The 24338-nt window shown below is 39.1% G+C and overlaps 1 protein-coding gene, 1 long non-coding RNA gene and 1 pseudogene across 3 annotated transcripts in view; 1 reads left to right on the plus strand and 2 right to left on the minus strand.

Annotated features, from left to right (window-relative positions):
- LOC131999648 (uncharacterized) overlaps positions 1-9676 on the plus strand; it is a 22179-nt gene extending 12503 nt beyond the window's left edge. The window contains exon 3 of the long non-coding RNA XR_009399082.1: positions 2037-9676. This is a non-coding gene — a long non-coding RNA (uncharacterized LOC131999648). The remainder of the gene's footprint in view (positions 1-2036) is intronic.
- Positions 9677-12128: 2452 nt separating this feature from the next.
- On the minus strand, positions 12129-12504 carry LOC131998709 (large ribosomal subunit protein eL34-like; annotated as a pseudogene).
- Positions 12505-15773: 3269 nt separating this feature from the next.
- OIP5 (Opa interacting protein 5) overlaps positions 15774-24338 on the minus strand; it is a 15651-nt gene continuing 7086 nt past the window's right edge. For both annotated transcript variants that reach the window (XM_059372563.1, XM_059372562.1), the window contains 2 exons: positions 22173-22254; positions 15774-16218 (listed from right to left, as the gene is read on the minus strand). In XM_059372563.1, coding sequence (XP_059228546.1) covers positions 16123-16218; positions 22173-22254 — 178 coding nt within the window. In that variant the 3' untranslated portion in view covers positions 15774-16122. The remainder of the gene's footprint in view (positions 16219-22172; positions 22255-24338) is intronic.

A 24338-nucleotide genomic window follows, 5' to 3' on the forward strand; every position in this document is an offset into this window, starting at 1 on the left:
ATACTGCAGATTGTGAACAGTGCATTATATGAGATTATGGGGGGAAATCCTATATCCAGAGTACTCTACCAATTTGTGTGTATGTGCATGTGTGCGTGTGTGATTACCAGAGAATTACTAAAAGACCAACTGCTTTTTAAATACTGTTATGTAGTTCAAGTGTCTTGCCTTGACCAATCTAATGAGTTGATTAACTGGGCCTTTATACTTAACTCAATAAAAAACTAAGCAGATGTAAGTTTAAAAAAAAAAAATGAATGGTGACTAAGTGAATGTGAAACTGGTTATTTGGGTTGTGGGTTTCTTTTTTTTGTTTTTTTTTCTTAAGATTTTATTTATTTGAGAGAGGGAGACACAGTCTCCCCACTTAGCAGGGAGCCCAAAGTAGGACTTGATCCCAGCCCCCTGGGATCATGAGCTGAGCCAAAGGCAGACGCTTAACCGACTTAGTCACCCAGGCGCCTGAAATTAGGCCTTTTGAAGAGAAAACAGGCATATGATATTCTAGCATTATTGCCTAATATGAAGATATAGATTGGGGGGAAGGTGGGGTTTATATTATGATGAATGTATACATTTTTATTTGTAGGCATTGTTGAAGGAATTTGTAAGATAGTCTAAAAAGGTTCCCTTTTAGGAAAAGGTGCTCTTTCATGTTTATTTGGTTTACATAGAATTCTTTTAGCATATTTCCTCCTGGAAGGAACTAGTGTGTTTCTTCTTTCCCCTCAACATTACTGCGAGTTATCTTGCCCTTAGAATTGAGCACAAGCAGGGGGAGCAGCAGAGGGAGAGGGAGAAGCAGGCTCCCTGCTGAGGAGGATCCTGAAATCATGACCTGAGCAGAAAGTAGCTGCTTAGCGGACTGAGCCACCCAGGTATCCCCTGCCAGAATTTTTTATTTCCCTGATTATGAGTGATGTTGAGCATCTTTTCATGTGTCTTTTGGCCATCTGTATGTCATCTTTGGAGAAATGTCTGTTCATGTCTTCTGCCCATTTTTTAATTGGTTTTTGGGGTTTTTTGGTATTGAACTGTATCAGTTCTTTATGTATTTTGGGTACTAACCCTTTATTGGGTATTTCATTTGTAAATATATTCTCCCATTCAGTAGGTTGCCTTTTAGTTTTGTTGGTTGTTTCCTTCGCTGTACAGAAGCTTTTTGTATAGTATAGTCCCAATAATTTATTTTTGCTTTTATTTCCCTTGCTGTAGGAGACCTATCTAGAAAAATGTTACTGTGGCTGATGTCAGAGACATTACTGCCTGTGATCTCTTCTAGGATTTTTATGGTTTCGGTTCTCATATTTAGGTCTTTAATACATTTGAGTTTACTTTTGTTTACAGTGTAAGCAGATTGTCCAGTTTCATTCTTTTGCATGTAGCTATCCTGTTTTCCCGACACCATTTATTGAAGAGACCATCTTTTTCTCATTGGACAGTCTTTCCTGCTTTGTTGAAGATTAATTGACTATATAATTGTGGATTTATTTCTGGATTTTCTGTTCTGTTCTGTTGACCTATGTGTCTTTTTTTGTGCCTGTTTTGCTTACTGCAGCTTTGTGATATTCTTTTTTTAAAGATTTATACATTTGAGAGAGAGAGTGCATGTGAGCATGTTGAGGGGCAGAGGGAGAGAGAGAATTTCAAGCCGAATCAGTGCTGAGCCCGACATAGGGCTCTATCTCACAACCCTGAGATCATGACTGGAGCTGAAATTGAGTCAGATGCCCTGACTGACTGAGCCACCCCGGAACCCTTGGACATGTGTATCTCTTATTTTATAATACAAGTTTTTACATAAATCTAACTTTTTTGTATTGTGCTTATATATTTTTTCTGACTGTTGCTGCTTTTCTGATGACAATACTGAATTTGGTGTTATGGTTGGACATTTTCTTTTAGGGAGTGTGTATCTAAAATATATTTAAAATATCTTTCCTTTCTATGTGTTTTTAAATATCATCTTTAAAAGTGAGCTCATGCAGAAGTACTTGTCTTAACCTCCCTGTTTTTAATTTATTTTTTATTTCCAGGTATTCTGTCTTGTCTCCTGGAGTAGGTAGTCCTTTTATCCAGCCACTTGTCCTATTCTTGAAATGTGGATATCTCTTTTCTACATGTTTTACCTCCATGGTTTGGATTGGAAAAGGCTGCTTTTTTTTGTTGCTCCTAGGATGCAGTTGTCTTGCCAAGTTCTCCAGAAAGAAAGAAGCAACTGATGTACATGTTCTGCTTTTTGCTTAATTACAAAGAAATTATTTTGGAAGCTGAAACTGATGCTTAATTTGAAACAGGTGCTTAGATGCTGGTGTATGTTAATACTTTACCTTTTGTTCCAAACAAGAAGACTAAATACAGAGCAAGTATGGATGGGTTCAGGGGTTTTTTGTTGTTGGTGGGTTTTTTGTTTTTTTTTTTTTTTTAATGTCTTCCATTTTCGGCCACTGTCATAAGCACAGTCAAATCTGCAAGGAGTACATTCCAAATATGTGTTCTAATATGAAATGAAAGAGATGCTTAAAAACTACAAATATTAAATATCTAAATCGTGACTCATCCTTTGAAGTACATTTGCTGGAAAAGAACAAAAGCCCAATTTTGCAATAAAACCTTTGATGTGATAAAGAAGCATAAAGACAAAATGATTCAAGGTTAACAGAGTCTGTCAAATATACGTTTACATGTACAAATCTACATTTTGGACGAGAAGCGGGATTTTTCTCCTAGAGAAGGAAGCTGTTGCTGGTTTCTGTCTGAGAAGTCTTTGGACATTTCATATTTTTAAATGATTTTTCACTTTTCTAAGGAAGGACCACATTGTACATTTGCTAACCATGTGAATGCATGGTTGAGTTTACTGAAGTTCGGAAAAGGAAACAAAACAGCTTCAAGTCCAGTGATGGAACCCTGTTCACCTCCCTCAGATGAGAGGCTCCTTATATTGCAAATTACTCCATTCTTTTTTGTGGATTCTTACATAGCACTTGAGACATGGAAACATGCTGCTAAGCAGGAACAAGAGTGGCTTAAGTGGTTTTTCTGTTCAGAAAATATGGTGGATTCTCTATTATGACCTGCCTTCAACTTTGGGCATGGAGGAATGGGGAACAAAAACATACCCAGAGAATTCCTTTCTCCTGAGAAAAAAGCAGCAAAAATGCCTTATGCAGCTCCATCTGACTTTATGGCATCTTACATTCTGTAGCTCCTGTTTTCTAAAAACATAAATAACTTTGTTCCTTTGACCCAAGATGGGTACTCAGATGTTTGGTTTATTTTTTTAGGTGAGATGTAATGTTAGGCTGTAAAGACTGGGACTCAGGTAATATTGTCCAGTTGGAACTGAACTTACTCATCAGAGAATGGACTTCAGTAGCAATGTTCCCAAATTCGTGGTTGATTTAGAAGAAATTCAGGGTCTGGAAAACACCTCAAACAAGAAAAATAGTTCAATAAAAATACGGATCTTCCTCTTCTCTGTAAAGCTTACACCATGTGATGAACAGACTGTAATGTAAAGCTATTCTTGCTTCCAAATCAACAGAGGACCACTGTATGAATTGTCAGCTCTTTACATAAGAAGAAAACTGAATCTTTGTGAGAAAAAATTTGAAACTTCTTAGATGCAATTAAGAACAAATTGCCTTAGGTCATAATCTGTGATTTAGGGAATTTGCCTAGGGTCACTCATGCTGTGATACTAAAAACTTAGGGCAAATTTACCCTAAAAAATTTAGCAGTGACAGAAATGGCCAAAAGTGCTAATTATTGAGTACTTTTAGTTTTTAAATTGGTCAACCTATATGAATTGGCATAAGAAAGCTTTTTAGTAAAAATAATTGCATAATATAGATATAATTTCCTTTGAGGGCAAATACTGAGTGGTACAGAATAGAAATAACTTTGGATAAAGGTAACTTTTCTCTAAGTAACTTCTCAGTCAACTTCTTGATATTTGCTTTGACTATTTTGGAGTTCTTAAAGACAGAAAGGAACCTCCATACATGAGTCCCATTGGTATGTTGAGAATTTATATCTTTAGTTTTCTGTTATCCATCTTCCCCATGTCCTTTTTGCAGTGTTTTGGGTAAGATCATTTGGCAGGGGATAGGGACTTTATACTGTCAGCTCTAGTGAAACCATCTCTGTTCCATTTGTTTGAGTATATATCAGACTCATCTTCTCCAGTTGCTTTGTATTTTTTATTTCACAGCTAAAACCACTGTTAAATGCTCTCATTCAAGTTGTTCTTTTGCATTGTTAGAAAGCATCTAACAAAATGGGTCTATGCCAGTTGTACTAGCCCAGTGTTTACTTAATATTCCTACATTTTCCCCTTGGGCTATTTTGTTCCCTTCTTGATGGGAAAAGCTGTAATTTTAGGCATGACTACACCTCGATCAGTAGCTGTGCCTACTTACTTCCCTTTCTTCATCCATGTCAGCTGGCAGTTTTTCTTTTAAAAAGTTAAAAACGGGATATGTGCAATAGAAATATATATATATATGTATATTTTAATACTTGTGGACAAATGTTACAAGTTGTTTAAGAACAACAAAATCACCAATGTCTTCCATTTTGAGATGTGTATAGTTTTGTAAGCATTAGTGCTTGGTAGCATATTATAGTGCCATGTTAGGGGTTAGTGCATGAGCCTAGTAATAATTTAAATTCCAGGATGAATTATTGATAATAGTGTAAAATGAGTGGAAAATTGAGACTTTTCTTTTTTTCATAAATAGCAGAATCATGATATTCTCCCTGGGGAAAGGAGATTAAGGCCAAAAAGACTCACTTATGAATAGAACTGTGGGATCACAGTGTAAAATACCATGTCTGAGGAGAGTGAAGCTTTCTCTGAGGTAGCTGGAAACCAGCTGCCTTCGTGTCTTATGAAACCTCATATCAAAATGAGGCCCCATTTCATGATTCTGCTTTGTTCTCTTAGTTTGAGAGGAGATTGTTCTTACGCTGTTTTCACATGGTGTGTCTTGTAAATTTATTATTTAATCCACTCCTTTTGCATCAAGAAATTATTTTTTATTTTGCATGTGTTACTGAGATGCTGTGTTAGTCACGTACTTTTCTAACCTGCAGACCATTTACATTTTCTGTCTGCAGCATGCTAATTGTTCTGGAAGAACGCTGGTCAGTAGTTCAGTGTCCTACATTAATTTGTCACAGGCTTTTCCTGTTTCACAACCTGAATTGTGTGTTGATGGGACTCCAGACCTTTTCATAAGAATTGGAATGTAGCTAGATGGAGCCTGAGCAGGTTGTCATGTAATAACTGTCTCTCTTGCTTGGTTATAGTAAGCCACCTCAGACAGCCTTCACTTTTTCCTGCTTGTAAAAATAAAAGTTGTTTTGTCCCGAAAGCACAAGATAGCTTTCTGTGGAAAAGAAATTCCTACCTCTAAAAGCTGCATTGAGAACTTGGAAAGAGCAGTTTTCTGAGGTGATTTTTAAATCTCAGTATTAAGAGAGTTCAGGATTTTTTGACACAGATTCTATAGTTACCATGATGAGACACAAAACTAACGTGTCTCCAGTACACAAGTAGCTCAAGCAAGTAGACTCTGTAGCAGCAGATATCCAGGGACCCCGGTTTAGATCAGAGTGTACTTAAAGTAGTTGTACTCTTGGCTCTAGTAGTTCAGCGCCTGGGAGAATCCATTTCCAAAAAAGCATTTAAATATTTTGAAAAATACCTCTGAAAAGATAATGAATGCAAAATAGCACAGTATATAGGAAAGGATATTTCCTATTGCAAAAAAATAAAAAATAAAAGCCATAAAACGAATAATGATTTTCAAGAGGTAGAATCTAGTAGCAATAACAGTTTTGCATGTATAGCAAATTGTATTAGCAATGTTGTACAACAGAAATAAATATTACTACTTGAGTTGGTGAAGCTCTGTGACCAGCAGAGTTGCACCAAAAGATGATGTTTTAGGCAAAGAACATATAAAAGGTACTTTAAAAACTGAATGTATATGAATATATCATTGTGTGAGAAATAGCAACTTCTGTTTAAGTTAAAGGTTAGAGACCCTATTTGTTTCCGAAAGCAGAGGGTTAGAGCCATTGAATGAAATTTTTCTAGTGGTTAATTAACCTGGAAACAAATGTACTCCTACTGATGTAGCCCCGTGGATGCCATCGAGTGGGGATTTTGCTTATGGTGTACTTTTCAGCAGCAGGCGTTTATAGAAGAGCCTACTTTGGGCTCTGTCACCTTTTCTTTTCTCCTTTAGTTCTCTGGGTGCGTTTTAAGAATGGGAAAGTTTGGGAGTGGTGTGTGTGTGTGTTTGGGTTAAAAACAAACCAAGAACTTGGATAGCTGGCTTTTCCTTGTATGCCTGTGGTTAGTTTAAGGGAGTTAGAAGTTAAGGATGTAAAGCAAAGGATTGAACGAAACAGCCAAAGACAGCATGTTGGTTTTATAAACCTTGTCTGATATACATGTGCTGAGGATTTTGGTCTGTGACTCTTTATTTTAATAAGAGCCCTGCAAACTAGTGTTTTGATACAAGGAACCTCACATCTCCCATCAGGGTATAATAGTAAAATGGAAGCTGACTTCTTACTCCCTTTTACCTTGTGTTCATTTTGGCCATTTAGCACCTTGAAGGTGCCTGAACAGATTAGGTCTGTGTTCCCTTGTTTTCCCAGGGGAAAAAACTAAAAGTAGAATGAATTTTAAAAAATAGTGCCTCTTGAATATTTAATTCTTCTAAGGCAACTCCAGAGGATAGGGAGAAGGCTATTATATTAAATTGATTATAGCTCCTCTTTAAATGTCCTACGCCATCAGTTGGTGTTAGAGACATTGGAATAACCAAGCAATATTCAGTCATCTGCACGATCATGAGGACACCGCTGTGTATTATAGTGATGTCAACAATTTAGTTACTTAAAACAAAGACTACCCTTAACAGCCACGTTAATACTTGTAAATGCTAAAATGTGCTACAAGTTTTTGTAGTCTCTATGCGGTTATTACTTTTCAATGTTGTTGTAGTCTGATGTTTACTCTTTTGTGTACCTGTGATATGCAAAATATGAAGAGACCCTTGGCCTCCAGGAGTTTACATTCTCATGGTGCTGCTGGTGCAAGCAAATTGCTTCTAGTTTATTCAGAACATTGCTTGGCTGTTAACCATACCCTATATGGAAGAATCCCTTGGTGGATAGTTTTCAAAGCAGGAGTCCATGCTAAATTTCAGGGCATTGATTTTGAGTTTACATATATCAGCTCTGCTGTTCATAAACTCCTTTTCCCCAGGGGCTGTGCAGATGAAGTTCATTAATGTGAATCAGAAATCATTCTGCTTAAGAGCATCTTCACCATCTTTACACAACCTGTGCTCTTCTATGCTATAGCTGTCAATAAATGGCCAAGAAAACTTACTGCTCCAAAAGACTGTACATCTCTCAATTCTCTTTCTTTTCCCAGAGTTTTTACATCATTCTCTACCCAAAAGGGCCAGCATTTGCAATTAAGCTTTTTGTAATTAAGTAGTGGTCCTCATTTTAACCTTTTTGTGCATGACTGTAACTCTATTCTGAAGCAGCATTGTGATGTGGAGCATCTGCCCTGCCTGCATTTCTAAGCAATCACTTTCTTAACCCACATTTTCAGTTGAAACTTGCATGAATCCTTGTTATTGCCCCTAATTCCTCTGAATCAGGGGGTCTTCTCTGCATGTTTATTAAAACTGGGTCTGAACAAAAGTGCAAGCAATAGTGGCAGGCCCAGAACTCCGATTTTAGAATACTGCTCTTCTAATGCATGGTTGAAAATGTCCAGTGTTACGTGGTGACTAGTAGATATATTTATGCATTTATTAATGAAGCAATAGAGACTTAAACCAATAGCCTGAATTTACTGTTTGGATTATTTTCATTTTCTAATTAAAGATTATCTTAACTTCCATTGAAAATGGAAGCTAGAAGATAAACAGGGGCAACCACAAGACATTCAAACTGTCAGGAATAGAGAGCATGACAGTGCTCACCCTCTAACCTCTTGCCTGGTTCCCTTATTCCCCAAGCATGTTAAAAAGCAAAACAAAGGCACAAACTAAGCATGTTAAATAAATAAGCTGCTATGGCTATATTAATCAGAAAGGTGCAGAGTTTCAGAAAGAGTACGAAAGCAGGGAATTAGCAGTGTATATAAAATAATGAAGTATGGGCTTTGTCTGATAAAATTTACGTGTCTTATGTTTGGATCTCTTAAAACTCATATCTTGGAAGTGAATGGAAGCAATACACACGTATTTCAGATGTTCCAGGATTTTCGGATAACCACCCAACTCTTCGGGATGCTGCTGGTACCAACCAGCCCAGCCATGAAGGTTCCCTGCAGCAAAGGAGACTGCTCCATTGTGTGGAAACAGTGCTAAAAATACCAACAAATCTTTGGTTTGGGTTTTCTTTTGTTACTGTATTATAGAAATGTTTTGTTTTTAAAATTTTATAGCCAGGGGTTTATCCATGATATTTTTGCTCAGACTGCATAATTTGTTGCCTAATGCTTCTGATGCCAGGTAAACTGCAGGTTTTTCCACTTTTGAAAAAAGGAAAAACCTTGCCATTTATTTCCTTGCTTGATGAAGAAAATAGATCAATTTATTGTGATAGCTTAAGATTTTTTATTAGATTCCTGACTTTGAAAATAACCCTGTTAAGTGCAAATGATCATGACAAATAATATACAAATGGAATTCGTAGCTGAATGGCATAAACAGAAGATAATTCAGAGATCAGATGATTCATGCTAGGCCCCTCCCAGGTTTCATGTTCTGTGATTGAAAAATAATTTTTCTTAAGCCATTTTAACCTGTTCTCTTTGCTGTGGGATTTCACTCCAAATGCCTTTGGGAATATTGAAGTGTAAGTGGTAACTTTCTAATAGTTCAGAACTGAATTAGACTTAAACGGTCATTGCAGTGTTTAGTGTTCACTTAAGTATAGGCTGTGAGATAATTATTTCCCATTTGTAAATTTGCTTCTTGTCACTTACTTACATCTGCCAGCCAACAAAACCAGTAAAGATATAGGGAGGAGTTTCTCTCAACTCTGTGCCCATTATTCCACAAAAGCATATAGTTAAAAAACCAAACATTACAGATTTCTCTAGGAACTTTTATGCCTAACCCTCCTTTAAAATCAAAATAGATATCGTAAAGTTACTGATAATTCAAAAGGTTTTTTTTTCTCCCTTGCTGATTGTATGCCGTGCCATCAGTTTTCCTCCCAGAGATAAGAATGGTATTCTGGCAATACATTATGGTCAGTCCTTAAATAACAGTAAGAGTCTTGGCACTTACCTTAAAATGACCTGTCACTTACAGAGTCCTACTATATTACAGTATCATTCACATACTTTTATTTAGCATCCTCCAAGTACAGTTGCTCACTATTTCTGCTTGCTGTTCTGTATTTTCTTCATTACACCATTGGTATACAATGTTAAAAAGAATTTCACTGAATGTTTATAAAGTATTACAAAAGGCAGCTTTTTAATCTATGCATCCTTGGGATTTCAGAAATTTTATTCTTTGATGTAAAAGGAAACTGCTATACGAGTTGGAAACTCTGCACCTATGTGTGTGTGTATATATATTTTGGCAATAAAGCAGCATGGGCTGAGAATGCACTGAAACCACTGTGTTACTCATTACTTGGAATGGGTAATTTTTTAAAACTAATTTTTTAAAAGATTTTATTTATTCGTCAGAGAATGGGGAGAGAGCATAAGCAGGGGGAGAAGCAGGCTCCCTGCTGAGCAGGGAGCCTTATGCAGGACTTGATCAGAATGGGTAATTTCTTTCTTTCTTTCTTTCTTTTTTTTTTAAGATTTTATTTATTTATTTGACAGAGATCACAAGCAGGCAGAGAAGCAGGCAGAGAGAGAGGAGGAAGCAGGCTCCCCGCTGAGCAGAGAGCCCAATGCGGGGCTCGATCCCAGGACCCCGGGGTCACGAGCCAAAGGCAGAGGCTTTAACCCACTGAGCCACCCAGGCGCCCCATAGAATGGGTAATTTATAATGCAGTAGATTATTGAGATGGGAGGAGCCAAACCAGAGATCTGGGGAAGTAGGCTCCAGATGTCAGGAAAGACCAAAGATCTGGGTGATGATACCAAGTTGTAGCAATCTCTGCTGTAGACCAAGGGAAGTGGCATCCATGTGAACAAAGAGGCATTCCATTTAAGGTTAGGTCATGCCGTATTTTTTTTTTAACTTTTTTAGATATTTATTTATTCATTTGAGAGAGAGTACAAGCAGAGGGAGAGGCAGAGAGAGAGGGAGAAGCAGACTCCGCTGAGGGAGCCTGATGCGGGCTTGATCCCAGGACCCTGGTACCATGGCCTGAGCCGAGGGCAGACACCCAACCGACTGAGCCACCCCAGTATCCCTCATTCCCTGCCTTTAGGGCTAACCTTATACTAGGTATGAGCAAATGTTTAGTTTTTTTAAGATTTTATTTGAGAGAGAGAGCACAGTTGGTGGAGAGGCAGAGGGAGAAAAACTGCCCATTCAGCAGGGAACCTGACATGGGGCTTTATCCTGAGCCAAAGGCAGTCACTTAACTGAGCCACCCCAAATGTTTAGTTTTTGATAAGGAAATAGCTAAGTATAATAATGTTAAAGCTATTGCAGGGAATCCTTCCTATCTAAAATATATAAACCATTTTAAATGCTTTGTGTTGAATATTAGCTATCTTTTTTTTTTTTTTTTTTAGATTTTATTTATTTATTTGACAGACAGAGATCACAAGTAGGCAGGCAGGCAGAGAAAGAGGGGGAAGCAGGCTCCCCACTGAGCAGAGAGCCCGATGCGGGGCTCGATCCCAGGACCCTGGGATCATGACCTGAGCTGAAGGCAGAGGCTTTAACCCACTGAGCCACCCAGGTGCCCCAGGGGAAAGTTTTTAAGTTTAAAGTAAGAAAGTACATGTTACAAACTTCCTTGGGATTGGCTCCTGTCAAGTAGAGAGGAACAAAAGCTATGTGGTTTTTGTAGTATGATTACTAATGTAATAATAGTTCCTTCCTGTGATTTATGACTAATCATTTAGCAAACACTGATATACTCCACTCCCAGGTACTGTGTTAGATGTTAGGGTTACAAAAATGGGGATAGTTTCTGCTGTTAACTCAGGAGTTTAAAAGTTTACAACTCAGGTAATTTTTTTTTTTAAGATTTTATTTATTTATTTGACAGAGATCACAAGTAGGCAGAGAGGCAGGCAGAGAGAGAGAGAGAAGAGGAAGCAGGCTCCCCGCTGAGCAGAGAGCCCGATGTGGGACTCGATCCCAGGAACCTGAGATCATGACCTGAGCCGAAGGCAGCGGCCTAACCCACTGAGCCACCCAGGCGCCCCTAAAAGTTTACAACTCAGGAAGAACTTAAGTATGCAGTTTTACTTTTCTTAAAACTATGGAATTTTGAAAATGTTTTTATTCAACATATACACAGTGCCAAATTATTGCAAACTGTAGCAAAGTAGACTTAGTATCTGTTAATATCAGTCAATCATTGATGTTTGAAAGACTTTCATAGGAACCCTTATACCACCTGAAGGCATCCTTTAAAAAGATTGTTTTAAAAAGTCAACCATGTGTGAGACTATCAATTAGTCTCATAAATTAACATTTATGAAAGGCATAATATCAGAATTATAAATGGACATGCCCTTTGACTTTTTCCCACTGTAAGAATCACTCCTACAGAAATACCAGTACAGATCTGTAAAAATAGGTATAAGGATCCAATATAAGATGGTTATATTTTGATATATTCACTTCACTGAATCATGTAGGTAGTTTGTGTATTGGCTAGTATTGAAAATTGTGACATTTATTGTGTAAAATGCAGGTTGCAGAATAATATGAAAAATGGAATTGCCTTTGTCTATACATGTACATCCATATGCATAAAGATTATTACTTACTGAGCACCTAGTATGTGCTAAGCACTGCTGTAATTCTATTAGATGCATTCATTAATTCATTTAATCTTCACTATACCCATTTTTTGGTTTTTGTCTTTTTAAGATTGATTTATTTCTCTCTGCACCCAATGCGGGGCTTGAACTCACAACCCCGAAATCAAAAGTTGCACTCTTTGAATTTATTATTATTCCAAGTAGCTTCATTTTTAAATTTAGCTTTCCAACTCTGTTTTTGTGCTTTCGACACTTTTGCAATGATTTTCTGCTCCTCACTAAGTAAATCACGCTTGCTTCTGCACACGTGAAACTACTCCAGGCCCCGCTGATGTGTTTTCTCATTCTAGACCACCTAGTAAAAACTGCAGGTCTCACTGAATTGGCCTTCCTGAAGTCAGCCTATGTATATCCCACATGTGGATTTAGGAGCTTTCGTAAAGATAAACGATTCTATTACCAGGGATTTGGGACAGCCTAGTTTTGTTAGAGGCTGTATTGTAGGACAGCCTTCAGTGGTATGTCAAATGCTGCACCATTCTGAAAGCCTATGGATGCTGTCCCCAGAAAAGTAGAAACCAACCCTAGTTGTCAATCCCTATTTTACAGGAAGAGTTGAAATAAATTCTTCATGTTCATGGCTAATATGTATCCAGACCACAATGTGATTCCAAATAGTTTGGCTCCAGTGCCTGCTTGCTTCCCAGCATGCTCTCCTATGCCTTTCAAAGATGAAAAGGGAAGTGTACTTTGCACCCTTTATTTTGTCTGTCTTACATGTATGAAATTTTTTTCTAGAGTAAGCATGTAATTTCTATTTGGGGGGGGGGGTACTATTTAAAACCAGCCAGGTTAATTTGATGTTAAGTTTAAGCATTTAACTTTCCATTAAATTTTCTGACAAATCAGCAAATCCAGAGTTTAAGCAAAACAATTAAGAACATACCCACAAGGGGAGCCCTCCTACACTGTTGGTGGGAATGCAAGCTGGTGCAACCACTCTGGAAAACAGCATGGAGGTTCCTCAAAATGTTGAAAATAGAGCTACTCTATGACCCAGCAATTGCACTACTGGGTATTTACCCTAAAGATACAAACGTAGTGATCCGAAGGGGCATGTGCACCCTAATGTTTATAGCAGCAATGTCCACAATAGCCAAACTATGGAAAGAACCTAGATGTCCATCAACAGATGAATGGATAGAGAAGATGTGGCATATATACACAATGGAATACTATTCAGCCATCAAAAGAAATGAAATCAGGCGCCTGGGTGGCTCAGTGGGTTAAGCCGCTGCCTTCAGCTCAGGTCATGATCTCAGGTCCTGGGATTGAGTCCCGCATTGGGCTCTCTGCTCAGCAGGGAGCCTGCTTTCTCCTCTCTCTCTCTCTGACTGCCTCTCTGCCTACTTGTGATCTCTGTCAAATAAATAAAATCTTCAAAAAAAAAAAAAAAAAAGAAAAAAGAAATGAAAGAAATGAAATCTTGCCATTTGAGACGACATGGTTGGAACTAGAGGGTATCAAGCTTAGCGAAATAAGTCAATCGGAGAAAGACAACTATCATATTGATGAGGGAGCACGAGGCTGGCTGAAGACAAAACAAAAGCTGGCGCCTTGTAACCCCCCTCCATCCGCTCCCCTCAGTCCTATGTGTAGCATCCCTCAGGCAGCCCTGACTGCCATGAACAATAAGCAATAGTTAACTTGCAGAGCTCACAATCCTGCTAGACAGGAGTCTCCCTTGGCTTAGAAATGTCCTAAATCTCACTAACAAAGACAATTGATAGCAGGATTGTGACAACCCACCAAAAAGTCTCCCAACTATCTTAATGTTAATGGCTGGTCTAAAGACAACATTGATCCAGCTGCTAGGGCAAGCAAGGCCTCCGGTAGGCCTGGGACATCCTGGCACCTTGTAGGCCCTCTTTAGTATATGAAAACTCCACTGACACCTCCCTTCCCCTCACCTTCCCCCAACCGCATACATAACCTGCCATCCCTCACAACCCGGGGCAGCAGCTCTTCCTGCCCATGGGTCCTGTCCCCGTGCTTTAATAAACCACCATTTTGCACCAAAGATGTCTCAAGAATTCTTTCTTGGTCATCGGCTCCGGACCTCAGCCCACCGAACCTCACCTAGGTTCTAGAACTTCATCAATATGATCTCCCTGATATAAGGAAGTGGAGATGCAACATGGGGGGTTAAGGGGGTAGGAGAAGAATAAATGAAACAAGATGGGATTGATGAAAACAAAACAAACTGAGGGTTGCTGGAGGGAGGGGGTTTGGGAGAACGGGGGTGGGGTTATGGACATTGGGGAGGGTATGTGCTGTGGTGAGTGCTGTGAAGTGTGTAAACCTGGTGATTCACAGACCTATACCCCTGGGGTTAAAAATATATGTTTATAAAAAATAAAAAATTTTAAAAAATTAAAAAAAAAACCACAAAAACAAAGAACAACAAAAAAGAAAGAACATACCCACAGACAATAAAAACCCCAATAGTATTAATTTATTAGGTCCATTCTTTAGAAGTAGAAAGTAAAAGTTCTTCTGGTACTGAGTCTTCACCCTTATTTATGGAATCAAATTTTGCAACTCAAAAGCATAAAGTAATTCAGAATTTACTTGTTTAAAATATTTTAAAGGGAAATGGCCTTAAGGCAGTATAAAGTGGAAAGAATGGAAATAAGAAAATGGCTCCTAGCTACATCTGCACCAAGTCCAGTTTTCTATGCACCAACACTTGGCTAGACCATGTCTGGATTGTGCTCTTGCCAGCCCCTCAGTGGTCTGCCTGCTGCCCCTATAAACCCATTCTTCACAACTGTAATGAAGTTCTACACAAGTGAAGCCAATCCTGCTGTAGGTGGTTGCCTCTAAAACTCTGCAAGGGCTTCCATTGTTCTTGGGATTAAAACATTCTTCAGGCCAGCAAGTCCTCGCACCCTCTGGTTTCTGGCCACTGGTGCACCTCCTGCACATCTTCCTTTAAGAGCCCTTGCACAGGTTTCCCCCTCCATTCCCTAATCAACTCCTACTCTTTCAAACCAAGGCTGAAGTGTCACTTCCTCAAAACAGCCTTCCTGACCACTGCCCCCCAACCAGGTCTGTTACCTTCATAAATGCTGGTAGCTCTATGTCCCTTTTCTTCAAGTCAGAGTAGTAATTTCACATGTATTCATGTGGTTATTTGAATGTCCACCTTTAATGAGATTATAAACTCTGTGCAGGTAGAGAGTGGCTCTTTTTACTTTCTGCCTTTTATCCCTAGAAGTCAGTATACTTTAAATAGATAAATAATATGATAAGGTACTGAACCTAAGTGCTGCATAAAGCAAAACAGGAAAAAACAGCATTTTGGGAATGTTTGATGTTTGGCATTCCTCGCATTATCACCCAGTTACCTCTCATTGTCATTCCTCTCATTATTACCTACTTTAGAAATGAAAAGAGAAAGAGAAATTGTACATTATCCAGTTAGTTTATTGAGTATTATCTACAGAATAGGTATGTACCAATATTTTATGTAAGAAAAAATATGGTTTCTTGGTCTTCACCATAACAACTGCTCCATCTAGAAATAACAGTAGTCAACATTTTTTTTTTAAAATCTATTTATTTAACAGACAGAGATTACAAGTAGGCAGAGAGACAGGCAGAGAGAGAAGAGGAAGCAGGCTCCCCACAGAGCAGAGAGCCCAATGCCAGGCTCGATCCCACAGGACCTGAGCCAAAGGCAGAGGCTTTAACCCACTGAGCCACCCAGGTGCCCCAACAGTAGTCAACATTAAATACAACTCTATTTTCCTAACAACCGTGCATCTTTATATCAGACCATTCACAGGACATTGCTTCCTAATCAATCTAAATTTGCAGTAAAATAGGTTTTCAGAAATAAGTACTTATGACATTGACAAGATAATATGTTCGTAAGGCAAATAGCTATAAAATCTGGACAGAAGCTTCCTTAGTTTCTCATCTTAAGAAGCAGCTTCTCAAATCATTTGGAAAATGAACCTAGAGGTAAGCACAATAAACCACAGTTCCCATCCCTTCTTGGAGCCGATCTTTCTTGAGAATTGATCAAATAGCACCTGTTGATAGAAGATAGTAAAAAGGCCTGAACCTGATACTTAAGCTTTAATTCTGGATCAGTTTTCTGACTTGGGCTGGTCCGGAGTTACTTCCTTCAGAATCTTCATCAGTGAATATAATTGAGTATGTGCTAACATTATCTTCTCTTTCAGCTGAGAAGGAAAATGAACAGGTATCAGAGCATCTTTTTTTTTTTTTAAGATTTTATTATTTATTCATTTGACAGAGAGCAAGCACAAGTAGGCAGAGTCACAAGCAGAGGGAGATGGAGTTGCAGGCTCCCTGCTGAGCTGAGAGCAGATGTGGGGCTCGATTCTAAGATCCTGGGATCATGACTTGAGCCGAAGGCAGACACTCAACTGACTGAGCCACACACAGGTGTCCCTGCCACTTTTTGTGTTTTTTTTAAGATTTTATCTATTTATTTGACAGACAGAGATCACAAGTAGGCAGAGAGGCAGGCAGAGAGAGGAGGAAGCAGGCTCCCCGCTGAGCAGAGAGCCCTATGCGGGGCTTGATCCCAGGACCCCGGGATCATGACAGAGGCTTTAACTCACTGAGCCACACAGGTGCCCCTCCCAGCCACTTTTTTTAAACTTGTGATTGAGAACTGGCAATATCTGAACACATTACATAAATACACTTTTCCTATTTCTGTAGGAACTTTATGTAACAAACACAGAGCACAGTAAGATCCTCAGATACAAAGTTTCATATGAAAAAAGACAGCCACTGCTGAGCATCACTGCTTCTGTCTCCTTCCTTCCTATGGCTTTTCACCACGTCTAAATGGCAAGTATTAGGAAGAAAGACAAGAATAAGGCAGGTAAGAACGTTTGTGGAGAGCAGCATCAACTAGTCTTCCCCTCCTTTTCTAGTAGCAAAAATCTAACTTTTTTCCTTCTTTGTTTACAGTAACAAATGCCTTTCTTCAATATTCTGCTAAAGGCCTTCAAAAGTAGCCCTGGTTGTTGGGTTAAGGACCTGTGTTTATTTGGAGGCCTGGGTGGCTCAGTGGGTTAAGCCGCTGCCTTCGGCTCAGGTCATGATCTCAGGGTCCTGGGATGGAGTCCCGCATCAGGCTCTCTGCTCAGCAGGGGAGCCTGCTTCCCTCTCTCTCTCTCTGCCTGCCTCTCCATCTATTTGTGATATCTCTCTCTCTCTCTCTCAAATAAATAAATAAAAGCTTTAAGAAAAAAAAACCTGTTTATTTAAAAAAAAAAAAAAAGGAACAACCTGTGTTTGTGGTAAATAGGTAATTTTCAATAATTCTATTGAACTATTGAACTATAGCTAGTTCTACTTAAATCAAGAACCAAACTTAATGGCATTTAGCATACAACATATGCTTAGGAAATAAAGTTATCACTGAATATAGAATTACGAATAACAATCTTATGTTGAAATCAGATTAACAACAAAAAATCTTTTTTTTTTTAAATTTTAAAGGTTTTATTTATTTATTTATTCTTAACTTTTTTTTTTTAAGACTTTATTTATTTATTTGACAGAGAGAGATTACAAGTATACAGAGAGGCAGGCAGAGAGAGAGAGAGAGAGAGAGAGAGGGAAACAGGCTCCCGGCTGAGCAGAGAGCCCAATGCGACACTCAATCCCAGGACCCTGAGATCATGACCTGAGCTGAAGGCAGCGGCTTAACCCACTGAGCCACCCAGGCGCCCTAAAAGGTTTTATTTATTTATTTAACAGAGAGAGATCACAAGTAGGCAGAGAGGCAGGCAGAGAGAGGGGGAAGCAGGCTCCCCGCTAAGCAGACCGCCTGATTCGGGGCTCCATCCCATGTCCCTGGGACCATGGCCTGAGCCAAAGACAGAGGCTTAACCTACTGAGCCACCCAGGCACCTCCAAAAATCTTATTTCTGACATAACTTGCACCATACACTAAATCTTTTTATTATCCCACAGGATACAAAAATAAAATTCAAGAAATGCTGCTTAAATTAAATAGGTAACTCTAGAACCTCTTAGTCATATTGGAGTGCCCCTGGATATGGTAAATCATTTCTTTGTTGGTAAATCATTTCTCTGTTGCCTTTAAGATTTTGTTTCTTCCTCATTTTTACTATGATGTGTTGGGGTATGTAACTCTGTGTTTATCCTACATGGACTTGTTGAGGTTTTGGATATGTAAATTAATGTTTTTTCATCAAATCTGGGAATTTTTCTATTTTTTCTTTGAATATCCTTCTTATTTCTCTGTACTCCTTTGGTATGTATTCTTTTATCAAAGAATATTTAGGCATGCTTGATGGTGCCCAAGAGATGTCTTAAATTCAGTTCATCTTCCTTCATTCTTTTTTCTTCAGGTTCCATAATCTCATTAATCTATCTATTCTTTCTTCGGGCAACTCAAATCTGTTGTTGAGTCTCTCTAGTGAATTTGTCATTTTAGTTATTGTCCTTTTCAACTTCAGGATTTCCAACTGGTTTTTTATTTTTATTTATTAAGATTTTATTTATTTAAGAGAGAGAGAATGAGAGAGAGCATGAGAAGGGGGAGGGTCAGAGAGAAAAGCAGACTCCCTGCTAAGCAGAGAGCCTGAAGTGGGGCTCAATCCCAGGACTCCAGGATCATGACCTGAGCAGAAGGCAGATGCATAACCGAGCCATCCAGGTGCCCCAACTGGTGCTTTTTTTGTAATTTCTAACTCTTTAAGAATATCCTCTATTTGATGAGATATTGTCACCGTACCTTCCTTGACTTCTTTAAGCAGTTTCCTTTAGTTCTTTGGACCTATTTCTGCTAAGTCCAATATCTGGGCCCTTTCATAGGCAGTTTTAGATGCCTGCTTTTTATCCCATATATGGGTCATACTTTCCTCTTTGAGTGTTTTCTGATTTTTGAGTGTTTTCTAATTTTTTGTTGCAAACTGGATATTTGCAAAAAAATTTTTTTTTTACTATTTTAAGTAACCAGCATGGGGCTCAAGCCCACAAACCTAAGATCAAGAGTTACACATCCTCCAACTGAGCCAGCAAGGCACTCTGCAAACTGGACATTTTAAGTAACTTACTATAGCAACTCTGGATACTAAATACCCACTCCTCAGCTTATTGTGTCTTCCTATCTGTTTCAGTGAGTAGGCTAGGCTATTCAGTGATACCTGTCTTCCCCACCATGTGAGACTGCTGTCAGTCCTCAGAGAACAGAACCTTAAGCATGTGCAGTCACCTGGAAGAACTTGGGTTCAGAAGGCTCTTTCCGTGTCTCCTTGATCTCCCCTGATCTGTGTCCAGCTATTCACCTTCACTAATTGCTGGACTGTTGCCCTGGAGCTTTTGACAATGCCTTGGGACATAAACTGCTCAGTCTAATCCAATTAAATTCAGGACCTCCCTCCCCGCATTTGCAGGGGTAGTCTTTAAAAGATCCGGAGCCATTCTTTTTGTTACTGTTCTTACCCCAAGAGGGCTTTTCTTGGCTGTCTCTTCCCTTCTAACTAATCTATAGCTTAGCTTATTGCTATCATGGAACTATCAGCTTCCTCTTAATTGCTTACCTCAAAATCTCCACTGTTTTGGGCAGCAGTTTCCACCACAGCAGTGTGGTGGGGGAGCAGTTTTTACAATCTGCCTCTTAGCCTAGGAGTGTCTCTGGGAATGACACCCTCGCTTTATAAGCAGAGTGCTGGGTATAGGCGCCAACTTCTGTTCTTGGCTTACCTCGGCCATTGTGACACCTCTGCCCTATAAGTAACCTGAGGGAAGGGTGAATGGGTTCCTAGTACTTAGCCTGCTGTGCCAGTGGTAGAACTTGCACCTGTTAAGCAGCCATTTTTGACAGGAACAGAGCGTCTGATGAGAATTACTGATAGCCTGCCCCTCCTGGGAAGATATCACACCCCTCAGCTGGAAGCTAGAGTAAAAACCATCCCTGTGTTCTTGGCTACAGCTGCTCAGAGCCTCCATTCTTCTGAGATAGAGAGGCATAAGAAGGAGCAGGCTCAAATGCCACAGGTTTCACTATTCTTACAGAGGTTTTGTAGGTTTTTTTAAATAAATATCTCTTCACTTGCTTTATGCCTTGAGGAAAATTTCTTAAGGCTTAAAATGGTTGTTTCCTTTGTAATTTTATTCAGTTACGGCAGTTTTGCTGGGGGTGGAGTGGCCACAGAGTTCCTCAGGCTGCCCTTCTAGAAGTTATCTCCCATAACAATGAAAATAGTTCCTGACCCCTCTCATCAGCTTGGGTGCTTAGAGCGACAGTTGGCTCACGGTGACTGGATAACCTGCTGCCCATTTATGTAAATAAAGTTTTACTGCAACCCACCCACACTCATCTATTTCTATATTGTCTGCAGCTGCTTTTGCACTACAAGGGCAGAGTTGAGTACTTGAGAATGAATGGTCACAAAGCTGAAAATATTTGTCATCTGGTCCTTTATAGAAAAAGTTTGGGGCACAGTCGGTTAAGCATCTGCCATCTGCTCAAGTCATGATCCCAAGGCCCTGGAATGGAGCCCCACATCGCATCAGGCTCCCTGCTCAGCAGGAAGCCTACTTCTCCCTCTGCCTGCCACTCCCCCTGATTGTGTTCCCTCTCTTGCTGTGTCTCTCCCTGTCAAATAAATAAATAAATAAAATCTTAAAAAAAAAAACAAAAAAAGAGAAAAGAAAAGAAAAAGAAAAAGTTTGTCAACACCTGGCTTAGAACATGGTTTCATGAGCTTAGCAAAACAATACTCCCAAAAATCATTCTTCCCCTGTCCTAAAAGATACTTAAACTTTGGAAAATACATGCCATTGGTTACAAAATGTATAATGAGCAAGGAATAAACAATTAACAATACTAAAAACAAAATGAACAGTAAATTCTAAGGTTGTTCTTCTGAGGTAGTAAAGTCACAGTCAAATTTCCTCCACTAGAAAGAGAGGCTAGTAAGCTACCAAAACAAAGCTGCTTTCTTCAACTTCGAAACTAACAACCACCTAGGAAAATCCATTTAACAAGAATTCCTGATGTTTCACCACTCTTTACTGAGACAGGTAAACATGAAGTGCCTACAGAGAGGACAGATCTGAGGCACCTGGCTGGCTCATTCGGCAGAATGAGCTATGACTCTTGATTCCGGGTTTAAGTTCAAGCCCTACGTTGGGTGTAGAGATTATTTAAAAATAAAATCTTTTTAAAAAGAGAAAGAAAGAAAGGACAGACAAATCTAAGAAAGATAATGGTGTCCATTTCCAGCACAGAGGTGAAAAGTATGGGACATGCAGGAGCTAAGCAGCTTCCTTCTTCCTCCTGAACTGGACCTTACAGTATCTGGCTTTGTGTTCAAATTCAGTGAGGAGGGGCACCTGGGTGGCTCAGTTGTGGGATGTCTGCTTTCAGCTCAGGTCATGATCCCAGCATCCTGGGATCAAGCCCCATGTCGGGCTCCCTGCTCTGCGGGGAGCCTGCTTCTCCCTCTCCAGCTCTCCTGTGCTTGTGTTCCCTCTCTCGCTATCTCCCTCTGTCAAATAAACAAAATATTAAAAAAAAAATTCAATAAAGAATGTCAAAGCAGGCATAAAGGATAATTGGAGTATTACACCATTTCATCACCACCATATTCTTTGGAATAAACTGTCAAGAGTTGTCTATACAGGCATACTTCATTTTCTTGCGCTTTGTTTCATTGCACTTGAAAGATACTGTGTTTTCTACACATTATCTTTGCGGCAACCTTGTGTGAGAAAGTCTATTGGTATTATTTTTCCAACACCATTTGCTCACTTCATGGCTCTGTCTCATTTTGGTAACTTTCAGAATATCTCAAATTTTTAATTAATGTTATATTTATTAGGGTGATCTGTGATCAAAAATTACAACTCCCCAAAAGCTCAGATGATGGTTAGCATTTTTAGCAATAAAGTATTTTTTAATTAAGGTATGTATATTTTTTTAGACATAACGCTATTGCACCCTTAGTACACTATAGTATAGTGTAAACATAACTTTTATATGCACTGGGAAACCAAAATAAAAATCTGACTTGCTTTGTATTAAGGTATTTATTTCACTGTGCTGGTCTGGAACTGAACCCACAACATCTCTGAGGTATGCCTGTATTACAGGAAACATCCAACCATCATGAAATTTTACCTCTGCAACTTTTTCTGGTAGAGATAAGTTGTGAATGTCCATCTCAGATGCATTTACGATGGCTTTTGTTTTTAACTGATAGCTGGATAGAAAATATATAGAGAAAATATTAGTATCATACTACATACAAGATAATCAATGAACCAAACTTGTCCTCTAAAGCAATGTCAGGCAAAGACAGTCTCCTTACAGATTTTCATTTCAACATTTATATTGTATTTTGTAGGAAAAACAAATTCTCAATTAAGAAATCATCCGAGACTATGTGTCTCATCTCACCCCTTGCCAGCTGGGAATACATGAAAAAAATTATCCCATGACAAACACATAAACCAGGTCACATGAATAAGTAAATTGTATAGCGGTTAGAAGAAAAGTAATCGTATGGTGACAGACACTGCTGGTTGCCTACCCCATTAGCCATTCCTAACTTCTTTGTTGTTAACAGAACTCAGATTTTGTTTTGTTTTATTTTATTTTATTCATTTTATTCATGAGATTTTATTTTTTTATTCATTTTATTCATTTATTCATGACAGACAGAGAAAGAGAGGCAGAGGCAGAGGGAGAAGCAGGGAGCTTCTCTCCACACAGCAGGGAGCCCTATGTGGGACTCAATCCCAAGACCTGGGGATCATGACCGGAGGTGCAGGCAGATTAACTGACTGAGCCACCCAGGTGCCCAGAACCCAGATTTTATTTAAGGAAGGAATATGCTCAATCATAGGACATGAATCAGAACTGTTCTGAGCCAAGTGCTGCAATCTTACTCCTTTCTCTCACATATTTGCTTTCCCACCTCTCTCTCACATATTTGCTTTCCCACTATGTCATGTGACATAGTTTTGGCCAATAATAAGGACATTTTTGATGATAAAATAAGACCATTCCCTGTGTTCCCACTTCCCATGTCCTTTTCCTTCTGGTTGGGGATGGTATTGGCTACGGATATAACACTTATAACTGCAGTAGCACCCAAGAGGAAAAGGCCAAGAGAACCAGAGATGCTGATCCAGAGCCCTATTGTGGCTGAGCCACTGGAGGACTCCTGGAGTGGCCAATCACCCCAAGCCTTACTTCTTAAATCCACTGTCAGTCTCGTTTTCTTTTGCTAGCAATTCATCCTGATGTACACAGACATAGATTTATTATCTTCCCAGACTCAGCCTAGCTATACTTGCTAATTTCTACTTAATCAAAAAGAATATACTGACCTCTGAGTCCCAACTCCTCATTTTAAAGCTTAAGAAATTACTTAAATTCCAATTATACTTTGAAAATTTATATTAAAAATTTTTTTTTACAAAAAACTTAACTTCCCTAAGCAAAAAATCAATTAGAGCTCAACTGGAACAACTACTTGTAACTGTTTTTAAAGAAGATTTGAGGTTACTAATAGCACACATTTATAAATACCTTTCCCCCCCTCTTTAAACTTAATTCTAGATAGAAATTATTTAAGGGCACCTGGGTGGCTCAGTGGGTTAAGCCTCTACTTTTGGCTCAGGTCGTGATCTCAGGGTCTGGGATGAAGTCTGCACTGGGCTCCCTGGTCAGTGAGGAGCCTGCTTCTCTTGCTCCCTCTGACTGCCTCTCTGCCTACTTGTACTCTATCAAATTTATTTATTTTAAATAAAGTCTTTAAAAAATTATTTAAGAAGAAATTGATTGCAAGTAAATTTTCAATCCATTTCAAGTATATATTTCCTGGTGAAAATCTGCAGTGAAGCAAAAAAAGAAAATTTGCAGTGAACAAAATAATGCATTTTGAACAACCTCATGAATGAAGGACAAGCTTTACTTACGAGTTTTATTATTTAGTCACACATAGCTCAGCTAGAAACACTGATCTAAGCACATTAAATGAGAAAAAGAAAACTCTATGTTTAATGAAACGAAAATGAGCTTTGAAGATAAGACACAGGTTAAAATCTCAGCTCTTCCACCTCTGAGTCCCAGTTTTCTTCTATTAAGAACTCAGTGAGGGGGCACCTGGGTGGCTCAGTGGGTTAAGCCGCTGCCTTCGGCTCAGGTCATGATCTCAGGGTCCTGGGATCGAGTCCCACATTGGGCTCTCTGCTCGGCGGGGAGCCTGCTTCCCTCTCTCTCTCTCTGCCAGCCTCTCTACCTACCTGTGATCTCTGTCAAATAAATAAATAAAATCTT

This window comes from Mustela nigripes, chromosome 13 (genome assembly GCF_022355385.1).
Source record: "Mustela nigripes isolate SB6536 chromosome 13, MUSNIG.SB6536, whole genome shotgun sequence".
Classification (NCBI taxonomy): domain Eukaryota; kingdom Metazoa; phylum Chordata; class Mammalia; order Carnivora; family Mustelidae; genus Mustela; species Mustela nigripes.